Source organism: Oncorhynchus gorbuscha, linkage group LG21, assembly GCF_021184085.1.
Source record: "Oncorhynchus gorbuscha isolate QuinsamMale2020 ecotype Even-year linkage group LG21, OgorEven_v1.0, whole genome shotgun sequence".
NCBI classification, from domain to species: Eukaryota; Metazoa; Chordata; class Actinopteri; order Salmoniformes; family Salmonidae; genus Oncorhynchus; species Oncorhynchus gorbuscha.
In genome coordinates this window covers 45501844-45514481 of record NC_060193.1, presented here as the reverse complement: position 1 = coordinate 45514481, position 12638 = coordinate 45501844, and the positions used below count along the sequence as shown (strand labels likewise).

General features: G+C 45.8%; 1 protein-coding gene and 1 pseudogene across 3 annotated transcripts in view; both read right to left on the bottom strand.

Annotated features, from left to right (window-relative positions):
• LOC124008216 (aryl hydrocarbon receptor-like) overlaps nucleotides 1–12638 on the bottom strand; it is an 84698-nt gene that overhangs the window by 19583 nt on the left and 52477 nt on the right. For all 3 annotated transcript variants that reach the window (XM_046319330.1, XM_046319331.1, XM_046319332.1), the window contains 3 exons: nucleotides 11156–11279; nucleotides 10319–10452; nucleotides 1760–1962 (listed from right to left, as the gene is read on the bottom strand). In XM_046319330.1, the coding sequence (XP_046175286.1) occupies nucleotides 1760–1962; nucleotides 10319–10452; nucleotides 11156–11279 (461 nt within the window). The remainder of the gene's footprint in view (nucleotides 1–1759; nucleotides 1963–10318; nucleotides 10453–11155; nucleotides 11280–12638) is intronic.
• LOC124008190 lies at nucleotides 3976–10227 on the bottom strand (annotated as a pseudogene).

Below are 12638 nucleotides of genomic sequence, written 5' to 3'. Positions count from 1 at the left end.
GTATAAACTGGGATCTTATCAATAAATAAGGAGAGCATGTGTTATGCTGTATTATAAACGGGGTGGTTGAGCCCTGAATGCTGATTGGCTGAACGCCATATACTACCGGTTTATTTTTACTCTTCTAATTACGTTGGTAACCAGTTTATAATAGCTAGCTATATGGCACCTCAGGGGTTTGTGGTATATGACCAATATACCACAGCTAAGGGCTATATCCAGGCACTTCGCATTACGTTGTGTGAAATAACAGCCCTTAGCTGTGGTATATTGGCCATATACCACCCCCCCTCGGGTCTTATTGCTTAATTATGTTGTATAATAATGTTGCATAATCACCTTCCAGTGTGAAGGAAATAACATTTAAAAATATATATTTTTAAGTGCGAATAAATAGGCATTGGTCTGAAGCCAAAAAAGAAAGCAAATTCACGAGCACCCATGCTCTACCAAGGATTCCCAGCACACAGCTTTCACCAACTACATTAGCTATGTTGATATTGTACTTCAAACTATGTATCATTTGGCTGTATGTATTTTTTGACCTAGGCCTGTTGTAAATTCATATTATTATTGTTGCTTCACCATCTTTATTGCAAAAATAAATACAAGCACAAACATAACGTATTTGAAACACAATTGGTTCTGAGCTTATGTCAATATTACACAGGTAAGCTAACAGTTACAGAAATCAGGCATGCAGACAGGCTCTAACTATCTGAGCTACTATGTCCAACAGCATAACATTAGTCCGTCCCCTCGCCCATACCTGGGCACGAACCAGGGACGCTCTGCACACGTACACAGTCACCCTCGAAGCATCGTTACCCATCGCTCCACATAATGCAGAGCAAGGGGAACCACTACTTCAAGGTCTCAGAGCGAGTGACATCAACGATTGAAACGCTACCAGCGCTAACTAGCTAGCCATTTCGCATCGGCTACACACGCACCACCTATTGTTATGTTGACCACCTACACCTAAAAAAGGATGTTATTATGATCATTTATTTTTAAAGACATGTTTTGCTAAAATAAAAGGTTTTAGCAAATACAGGCATGCACCACATTACTACAAGACGAAACAGCTCAAAAGCATGAAAAGGTAGTGTAATGAGAACTTCTCACTGTGGTGTGTGAAGAATCAAATACTTTACCTTGCATGTGGTACAAATCACATTATTGTGCAAGCACCTCCTCTAAGAGCATGAATTAGGCTGTTTGAGAAAGTTTGAATCCTATTCAATCTGCCAACACATAGTTTGAAGTACAATCCCAACATAGCTATTGTAGTAGGTCAAAGCTGTGTGCTGGAAAACCTTAGTAGAGCATGGGCGGAATAGGCATTGTGGTGCTTGTGAATTTCCTTTCATTTCCGGGCTTCCTTTCCTTTTCGGCTTCAGACTATTCTCACTTAAAACACTTTTTAGTTGTTTTCTATTAGAGACAGAATATGGACAGAATAATCATTGCAAGTCTATTATACAATAGGACATCAATGGCAGTGAATACATGTTTGAATTACCACTACTTCAAACATATTATAGCCATATGACAAGAAATTGCTCTTCACAGTAACAAACACCCTAGCAACACCCCCGCAGGCAAAACTGGTTGAAATGACCTCATTACAACCAGAATACAACTAATTCTGTTTTTAAAAGGGGTTCTAATGATGTTAATTCAACCAGCTATAACCGGTGGAACTTTAACAACATCCCATCATAATGTGAAGTAAGACTGAATAGTGTGGGCGTACTTGGCGTCGCAGGCCATGGGGGTGAAGTCCAGCTTGTGTTTGGTCCTGAAGATCATGTTCTTGGTCCTAATCTCCAGGATGGATGGAGGTTGGAGGGGGGTAGCGATGGCAAACAGGGCCAGCTGGGGGGGCACGTTACAGCCGTCATCCAGCCGGCAGTTCTGGCCATGCAGGAACTTCAGACGGCCTTGGAGGGTCAGGGCCTGGGGAGAAAAAACAAAGAGCTGGTTGGTCCAGGCTTTCTCATACAGTATTTGTTCGGAAACCAATAGCCGAGTAATGAACGAGACTTGGGAGGATAACAACGTGAGACGACAGTATCAAATCACATTTTATTTGTCATATGCGCTGAATACAACAGGTGTAGACCTTACCGTGAAATGCTTACTTACAAGCCCTTAAACAATGCAGTTAAGAAAATACCTAAAAAAGGTAAGCGATAAGAATATCAAATCATTAGAGAGCAGCAGTAAAATAACAATAGTGGGGCTATTTACAGGGGGTACCGGTGTCGATGTAATTGAGGTAATATGTACATGTATGTAGAGTTATTAAAGTGACTATGCATAGATACTAACAGAGAGTAGCGTGGGGGCAATGCAAATAGTATGGGTAGCCATTTGATTAGATGTTCAGGAATCTTATGGCTTGGGGGTAGAAGCTGTTTAGAAGCCCCTTGGACCTAGACTTGCCGCTCCGGTACCGCTTGCCGTGTGGTAGCAGTCTATGACTAGGGTGGCTGGAGTCTTTGACAATTTTTAGGGCCTTCCTCTGACACCACCTGGCATAGAGGTCCTGGATGGCAGAAAGCTTGGCCCCGGTGATGTACTGGGTCGTACGCACTACCCTCTGTAGTGCCTTGTGGTCGGAGGCCGAGCAGTTGCCATACCAGGCAGTGATGCAACCCGTCAGGATGCTCTCGATGGTTGCAGCTGTAAAACCTTTTGAGGATCTGAGGACCCATGCCAAATCTTTTCAGTCTCCTGAGGGGGAATAGGTTTTGTCGTGCCCTCCTCACAACTGTCTTGGTGTGCTTGGACCATGTTAGTTTGATGATGTGGACGCCAAGTAACTTGAAGGAACTTGAAGCTCTCAACCTGCTCCACTACAGCCCCGTTGATTAGAATGGGGGCATGCTCGGTCCTCCTTTTCCTGTAGTCCACAATCATCTCCTTTGTCTTGATCACGTTGAAGGAGAGGTAGTTGTCCTTGCACCACATGGTCAGGTGTCTGCCCTCCTCCCTATCTCATTGTTGTCGTTGATCAGGCCTATGACACTGTTGTGTCATCGGCAAACATAATGATGGTTTTGGAGTCGTGCCTGGCCGTGCAGTCATGAGTGAACAGAGAGTACAGAAGGGGACTGAGCACGGACCCCTGAGGGGTCCCTGTGTTGAGGATCAGCGTGGCGGATGTGTTGTTACCTACCCTTACCACATGGGGGCAGCCCGTCAGGAAGTCCAGGATCCATTTGCAGAGGGAGGTGTTTAGTCCCAGGGTCCTTAGCTTAGTTATTAGCTTTGAGGGCACTATGGTGTTGAACATGGGCAGTATTCACTGAATAGCATTTTCACATAGGTGTTCCTTTTGTCCAGGTGGATCTGTTGGGGCAGTATGCAAATTGGAGTGAATATAGGATTTCTGGGATAATGGTGTTGATGTGAGCCATGACCAGCCTTTCAAAGCATTTCATGGCTGCAGACGTGAGTGCTACCGGTCAGTAGCCATTTAGGCAGGTTACCTTATAATAGGAGTAGAAAATACTATTTGTAAATACTAAAAGTATACTATTATATTACTAAAATAAAATAGTAGTATTTAAATATTACTCGTGTTTGTGCACTTGAAGCTCTCAACCTCTCAAGTTTGTCTGGTACCAATGGAATAGTTTCAAAAGTGCAAAGTGTAAACCCTGCACATCTGACACCACAGACGGAGGACATCGAAAAGATGAAAGTATTTGAAATAAAATGGATACTAATTGAACCCAGGTCTGGTGTAGAGATTCATGAGCACAACAAAACTTGCTTCAGTCATGTTTGTTCATGAATGAGAAGCTGGCTGTATGTTCCATATATAGGATTTCCCAGACATTAACAATCAAACTGCTCAGACAACAATAGAGCTCACACTCAGATGAATGATGAGCATATTGATTGCTGCTACACTTTATGGTACTGTGCTTTAAGTATTTATTTAAGGCACATTTAATTCTATCACATATACTTGTACTGAGGCTTGCTCATGGCAGTGGCTGCATCTGCACCGGCAGGAGGATGGGGGCGATGGCCCAAGGCCACGTAAAGGGGCTTGGTGCCCACGATGCAGCCATTCATCTCCATCACAGCCTTGGTGGCCTCCTCGGGGGAGGAGAGGGAAACGAAAGCCTTTGCCTCCGGCCGCTCTCCGTCATCACCTTGGCGCTGATGATTGTTTTCCGAATGCAGAAAACACCTTCCTTAAACGGTGATCATCAAAGGCATCATCCATGTTCTTTACAAAGAGATTTACACCTCTGTATTTGGCCTTGGGGTCAGGCTTCTTCTGCCCAAACTTGAGTTTCAGCAACGTCTGGCGCTCTGCTTTCTTCTGGGCACGGCCTACATATATCGGCCTCCCGTGTAGCTCCTTCCTGCTCATCTCGTTCACGGCTCTCTGTGCATCCTCATGCCCCTCGAAGCAAACAAAACCGAACCCACTCGACTTCCCCTTATCGTCTTTCATAACCTTGAGACTAACCGTTGGTCCATATTTTCCAAAAAGCTCCATCAGTTTCTCATCGTTCGTGTCTCTGCCAAGATTCTTGACAAACACGTTGTTGAACTCTCTGGCCTTGGCTCCAAGCACCTCCTCTCGCTCTTTGCGTGACTTAAAGCGCTCGATAAACACTTTTTCGTTATCCCATTAACATGCCATTTAATTTCTCGATGGCTCTATCAGCAGCCTCGTGTCTTGTATTCAATATAACCATAACCCTTGGAATGGCCATTCTCGTCACAAAACTACCCTGCTAGAGTAGATGTCTCCAAATGCTGAGAAGGTCTCGTACAGGGTTTTTGTTTGTTATAGACTTCTTGTCCAGGTTCCTGATGAAGATGTTTCCCATCCCACTCTTGCGCAGATATCTTCCTTCAAGCATATCATTGCTGAACTTGAGCAGGGCACGCTCAGCATCGTCTGGCTGATAAAAGTTAAAGTAGGCGTACCCGAGGGAACGACGTGTAACCCGATCCCTACATACAAGGACAGAAACGATTGTTCTCACTCAACATCTTGTTTAGGTCTGCCTCGGTGACGTTTTTTGGTGGAGGTCATCAACATACAAAGAATTCATTTTTGGAGATCTTGGACCTAATTCACACGTTATCGAAGCTAGATCAAGAGCACAGAATGACAGGTGAATGAACAGCTGTCACGTGTTTAAATTCCCCGGAACTGACTCGTTTGTGATGTCATAAGTGATGTAGCGTCAAATGCAACTCTGATGTGCCATCTTCCCTTTATTGCATCATAGTCATGTAGTTTACAGGATTTAGATCGCAAACAGAAACATTTCAATTTTAAACACATAAATACATGTACCTCAATCTGTATTTTTTTTAGAGAGAGATATAAAGACAGAAATGACTATTATAACTTCAACCCAGTATACACATGGCAAACACTAAGCATGTCCTCTTCATCGATGGATAAAAGTATGCCAAATAATAAAATAGAAAACTAGTAGGTTTGAATGATTGTTATTGTCAAATCGTGCAGACTCACGTTAGAGGAATAGCATTTGGTTCACAGTCGTTCCACCTCCAGTGAGAGGTTGAATGAGCAAAATACCCCTGTAAAACTGAACCGTTTAAAAATGTAATCGAGCTCTGGGTCAGTCAGGCTTGCTATTTCTATCTGTTTGTATACTACAGTGGGGTGTTATTCATTTTTATGCTGTAAACTTTACAGCATACAGTGTAAAGAGAGCTGAGGAGTGTCAGGAGAGAGTGAATGCTTCAAACAATCTTCCGTAGCCAACCACAGCAGTCTAGACTAGAGAGAGACGAGGACTCTCTCCTCGCTCTCCCGTTCAAATGCATAACATATTCCTCTGCTGCCTTTGTGACAATGAAGATGATATCACGTGTGCTCACTTCTCAGTGCCTGTTTCTCAGTGTCTGTGCCTGAAACAGTGCCTGTTTCTCAGTGTCTGTGCCTGAAACAGTGCCCGTTTCTCACTGTCTGTGCCTGAAACAGTGCCTGTTTCTCAGTGTCTGTGCCTGAAACAGTGCCTGTTTCTCAGTGTCTGTGCCTGAAACAGTGCCTGTTTCTCAGTGTCTGTGCCGTTTCTCAGTGTCTGTGCCTGAAACAGTGCCTGTTTCGTTTCTCCCCGTCGCACGTAATCAGCATTATTTACAACAGTCACCTCTAGAAAGAAGAGAGAGAGAGAGAGAGAGAGAGAGAGAGAGAGAGAGAGAGAGAGAGAGAGAGAGAGAGAGAGAGAGAGAGAGCAGAAGATGGAGAGAGAGAGCCCAGTCTTAATGGCTGAGCCTGTCTTTGAGCCTGTCTCTCTGTTCCTCGCTAGGCTGGCTGGCTGGAGGCCCTTTGATCACCCTGTAAACATACAGGATCCCCTGTCCTCCCCAGCCATAACCCAGCAGGCCATGACCCTGCTCATCAAATTGCTAATTAGAAAAGCCAGGGAAGCCTTTGAATGTGGACTTTTGGACTGATAAAACTTTCAGACGCTCCTCCTCTCCTGCCTGCAAGAGCCCCAGAGGGACAGTGTAGAACTACACTAATTTACAATGAAACACACACGCACATCCACACACTACACTACAGTAGAACCATCCATCTATCTCCATCACGTAGATGCGTGGTACACCTTGATAACAAACAATTCAGAACAGCAGTGCACGCAGGTCTCACGGTTCGCTGGGGGGGGCAGAAAGACTTATTTATATTCATAGTAAGTAACCGACATGTGACATGTCAGTGTCAGGCTCGCTCTGAGCTCTTTGTGTGACATGACAGGACAGGACAGGAAGCATCGGAGAAGATACTTAGAGAGCTATGTTATGTTCTGTTCCATCTCCGCGGCCTGTTTCCACGGTAACACACCAGTCCCGCCACTGACAGTGATGAGTGTCATGGAGCTAATGAAAGGGAACTTCTTCTTCTGTCCCTGTTAAAATGTCAGGACGTAGAGCTAATTGGCTTTGAGTAATTACTAGGAGTTGAGGTGCACTAGGTGCACTGGGATGCTATTTAGAAATTCCCGCCTGCCCTGTCTATTTCTGCTTAAGCTGCAGGTTAGGAACATACTGGTACCTTCAGGTTAGGAACACACTGGTACCTTCAGGTTAGGAACACACTGGTACCTTCAGGTTAGGAACACACTGGTACCTTCAGGTTAGGAACACACTGGTACCTTCAGGTTAGGAACACACTGGTACCTTCAGGTTAGGAACACACTGGTACCTTCAGGTTAGGAACACACTGGTACCTTCAGGTTAGGAACACACTGGTACCTTCAGGTTAGGAACACACTGGTACCTTCAGGTTAGGAACACACTGGTACCTTCAGGTTAGGAACACACTTGTACCTTCAGGTTAGGAACACACTGGTACCTTCTGTTTATGTAATGAAGGGCTGTAGTTGAATAGAACGCTACTACAGCAGTACAAATGACCTAGTCTCTCATTTAAATGGCCAGGAAGGTCTGGACTTGCTACTACTAGGTTACGAATGATCACAGAACCAGAAACAAATATTGCATGCGCTGGTCAGCTAACAGTGTGTCACGAGAGATTACAGTACAGACGACCAGGATGAACTAATGAAACTACTGTATGTGTGTCAATTCACTGGGACATGCAACTGTCAAACCAGCAAAAGCAGAATTCTTTGAGCTTGATTTGTGTGACAGCTTGAATCTCCTACTGGAATATTGATGGGGCTGTGTCTCCCGCTAAAAGTCGGTCTCCAGTGCAATCTTTGTGGAGATAACGTTGCACATGAGTGAATGTCGACGCAAGACATTCTCACAGGAAGAAATGGCTTTTTCCTGAGACAAACGGTAGCCCCCTAAGATTTCGCGGCCTACTAGCTGACGGATTCAAACGACAACAAGAACCGTGCAAGGACTTGTGTGTTTGAGATCGAGACGACAGGCATTGTTATAATGAACAACGTCACGTTGAATATTGTCTGATTTATAAAACAAGAACGGGGAGAAAAAAAGAGAAAACATTATCATTAATGCACATGCCTCTCTTTTACTTTCTATAACAGCTGAATGCTCGAGGGCGAATGTAATTAGAGTTCACAGAACTTCAGCAAAACGAGGAAAAGCAAAAAGGATTCAATTAACTTGTTCATTATCATTCTACTAGAGTCAGATACAATACAACATGCTGTATGTAATAAAACCCTCGTATAATACGAACATGATGTTTAGGAGGGAACCGATGACCCCCTGGATGAGACATGGAACGCGTCCTAAATGGCACCCTATTCCCAATTTAGCACACCGATTTTGACAAGAGGTTTATAGGGCTGTGGCAAAAGTAGTGCACTTATACAGGGGATAGGGTGTCATTTGGGACACACCCTTTGTACAAGGCTGAGGGGGCCTTGAGGGGAGACGGAAGTCATTGAAGATTATAGAGGACATGCAAGGAAGGGATAAAACACCAAAGTACTGTAATGTAACTGGACACTGTGTCCTCCGCTCTGCGTCCTCTGTAGCGATTACGTCAACAATTCAAAGATGAGATAAAAATGGTGCACAAGGTTTACGAGAACGGTAATTGGAATTCATTTCTTTCTTCTTCTCCTTGATGAGTTTAAGTTGGGCCTCATCCTCCCTCCAACTAACCTCTCCCTGACTCTGTCCACCCCTCCCCTCTGCTCTCCCTGTTTCCCATTTCTCCTCCTCCTCCTCTCGGCCCGTATCCTCTCACGCGAGGCCAGGATGGTGTGGTGGGTCTTAAGGCCCTCTCCTCCCATCTCCCCCTAGCACTTGTTCATTGATCCTGCTGGGCATAAGGTGAGGTGCAATGATGTCAGGAGTCTACCCTCAAATAGCAATAGGATTACCAAAACAATGCTATGGAAATTAGTCCGAGACAGACCCTGGGCTTACCGCTCACGCAAATGACCTCCGCAGAGATGAGAAGTACCCCGATCTTACTCTCCTTTCTTCCTCCCTTCCCCCTCCCCTCCCGTCCCCAACCACCAGCACCCCGCTACTCTGCATGGTCCTTATCTGTACTGGTGAGATGGAGAGGCTAGGAGGAGCGGAGGGGGCGAGGGGGTCATGCCACGGTCTCCCCCTTGTGCTCACCGGGCAGGAGGTCCCGCTCTGACGCACCCACACCACGAGCCCTGCATGCCAACTTTAACAGAAAACACAGGCTCTCACAACTCTCTGAGTATGCTATTCTAACTGCACACGGACTATCCTGCAGGCCCCTACAGCAATACATTGACTTGTATGTTACTGTGTTCTAGCCCAGTCTCTCTCTCTCGCTCTCTCTCTCTCTCTCGCTCTCTCATCCAGCACAAACCTTTTGTCTGAGGAGAAGAATGAGTCCTTTGGGAGTCCTCGAGCTACTCTGACTAAGCAAATTCCTCTCTGGTTGCTCTCCTCCAGATTAAAGCCCTTTCCCCACGACCCTGTGGCTCTTTAAGACGGATTACCGAGGGTGGGTAGTGGCTTCTGATCCCGCCGTGGTCTGAAGTGGTACGACCCCCTGCTGACCAGGCTAATAGGCTCTCTATGGCTCTCTAGCTACTGTAGCTGGGAGAAAATAGTCTCCTTTGGCCTCAGAGTGCTGGGATGATGACGGAGAAGTGGAGAAAGAGGGTGATAGGGTAGGGGGAAAGAGGTGGGCAGGGATAGAAGGGGGGAGGTAGGGGAGGAAGTGAACACCAGCCTTGCATTTTCTAGCTGGGAGAAAATAGCATCCTTTGGTTTGAATGGGGGAGGTAGCACTGGAAAGTAGAATGCTCAGATTTCTGCAGAGGGAGGATAGGAGGGGGGACATAGGGGGGTGGAGGGGATTCTGTAGTTCAGGGATCAGTAGTGGAGGGTAGCTCTGGGATAGGGGGTGGGGTTCAGTAGCCCTGTAAAGCGCCTGCCTCTGGGGCTCTCTGGCGGGAGTCGGGACACCCCACGCCAGGAGCCAGACTAGAAGTGTCTGGGTATTCCCAGGCCTTTGTTCTTGTACGGCTCAGCCTCCCTCAGTATAGTCATGGGACACAGTCACAGTGGCACTCTCTTCTAATAAAGCTGATGTGTGATCTGACACACACACACTTGTAGATGTACGCACGCACGCAAGCAAGAGTGCAGTACACATGGAAGTAAGGACGCTCGCACGCATGCCTTCTTCCTTATACACATGCATACACAGACCATAAGTCCAACAATGGCTGTCTTCAATGGAGGGCAAATCTCTAACATGAGCTCAAACATCATTGCAAGAATAATCTTCCCAAAAGGAGTCAGTCTCCAGTACTCCTGTGTGTATGAGGTTGAGAAAGGGGGAATATGATTGGTTACAAACCAGGAAGCCAGAAGAGTTGTCGAGGAGACAGCGGAAGCGACAGACGAAGTTCCTTTCCAGGAAGGAGGAGTTCTCTGGAGGCAGCTGGTCGGGGTTATAGGTCACCAGGGACGAGCTGGGGACCGGCTTTCCATCTGAGGAATAGAAACAGGACAAGGACAAAGTCAAATCACTATATTCAATGGCTACTTCATTTGTGGTCTATTAATATGTCTGTTCAACAGGGTTCCGATGCTCCTAGAGTACGGTATGTTTGGTGAGTGTGTGTATGTGCATGTGCGTGTGGGTGTCCCTCCCTCTCTCCATTCCGTGCCTGTTCTAAAGTACCACGGTGACGCTACGGTAGCTCTTAACCCCTGCCTAATTAAAACAGACGGCTGTGTGTGTTCTAACATTTACCCTCATAGTCATGGAGTGCCTGATAAAGGTCACCTCTCTCTCTCTCTCTCTCTCTCTCTCTCTCTCTCTCTCTCTCTCTCTCTCTCTCTCTCTCTCTCTCTCTCTCTCTCTCTCTCTCATGTTTTCATGATCAAACCAGTATGGTGTATACTGTCACTGAATGTGTGTCACTTTAAAGTTGAACGGCGACTTCAAATCGACTAAGTATCATACTGAAACAAAGCATCAAACTGGCATCTCCTTTTTATCTGTATTTATTTCTGCTAGTAGTTCACCTCAGCCTCTTGCACAAGTTCAATTTCTGTGCAACAGAGCATCAAACATACATCGCTAGCTAGTAATGTGAAAGGCTTCACAGTGGCCTTGGACAGCTTTGTGACAATGCGTCGGCCCGGCATAAAAGTGGGTATAGACAGTGAGACGCAGTGCAAGACTGACCTGGGGGTGACTCCACCTGCTGGGGCACGGCCGGGGGGTTGAGAGCCCAGTGCAGGTTCCTCCTAAACTCCTGCTGGTCCTCAGTGTGGATCAGATCAAACACACTCTGGTGCATCACGTCCGTCTGGGACGAGGAGAGAAAGAGAGAGGTCTTTGGAACAGTCACGTGTACCAGCACATAGGACTGGGAACTATTGTCTGACTTCCTGAAAAATAACCTACACACAATTGAATTCATCCCTGTAGAATCTGTAAGGTGACGCTCACACACACGCGCACACACACGCGCGCGCACACACACACACACACACACACACACACACACACACACACACACACACACACACACACACACACACACACACACACACACACACACACACACACACACACACACACACACACACACACACACACACACACACACACACACACACACACACACACGACCCCTTGTTTTGTGGGCTTGCAGTGAGGAGGAAGGTTAGGGCATCAGCTGGACCACCTCAGACATGGACACAGCACAGCCTGAGGTTCCGTATCACACTAGCATCTCAGTGCTACTTCTCATTACCATTCACACAGCTCCACAACAGGCAGCCACATCCAAAAGGATTTCGGTCAGCGCTGTAGATGTGAAGTGAGGGTTGTTGAAATGAAACCGAGGCCTGAGAGGTGTGGCTCACACTGTGGGAACATTTCTTCTACAGCAGCTTGTAGCTACAGAGCCTTGCAAAAGTATTCACCCCCTTGGCATTTTTCCTATTTTGTTTCATTACAACCTTTCAATATAAATGGATTTTGGATTTCATGTAATGGACATACACAAAATAGTCCAAATTGGTGAAGTAAAATGAAAAAAATAACTTGTTTAAAAAAATAAATAAAAAATGGTAAAGTGCTGCGTGCGTATATATTCGCCTCCTTTGCTATGAAGCCCCTGAATAAGATCTGGTGCAACCAATTACCTTCAGAAGTCATACAATTATGTTAAATTAAATCCACCTGTGTGCAATCTAAGTGTCACATGATCTGTCACATGATCTCAGTACATATACACCTGTTCTGAAAAGACCCAGAGTCTACAACACCACTAAGCAAGCGGCACCACCAAGCAAGCGGCATCATGAAGACCAAGGAGCTCTACAAACAGGTCAGGGACAAAGTTGTGGGTAAGTACAGATCAGGGTTGGGTTATAAAAAAAATTGAAAACTTTGAACATCCCACGTAGCACCATTAAATACATTATTAAAAAATGGAAAGAATATGTCACCACAACAAACCTGCCAGGAGAGGGCCACTCACCAAAACTCATGGACCAGGCAAGGAGGGCATTAATCAGAGAGGCAACAAAGAGACCAAAGATAACCCTGAAGGAGCTGCAAAGCCCCACAGCGGAGACCACTTAAAGTTGTACACTCCACGGAGCTGGGCTTTACGGATGACTGACCAGAAAAAAAGCCATTGCTTAAAGAAAAAATA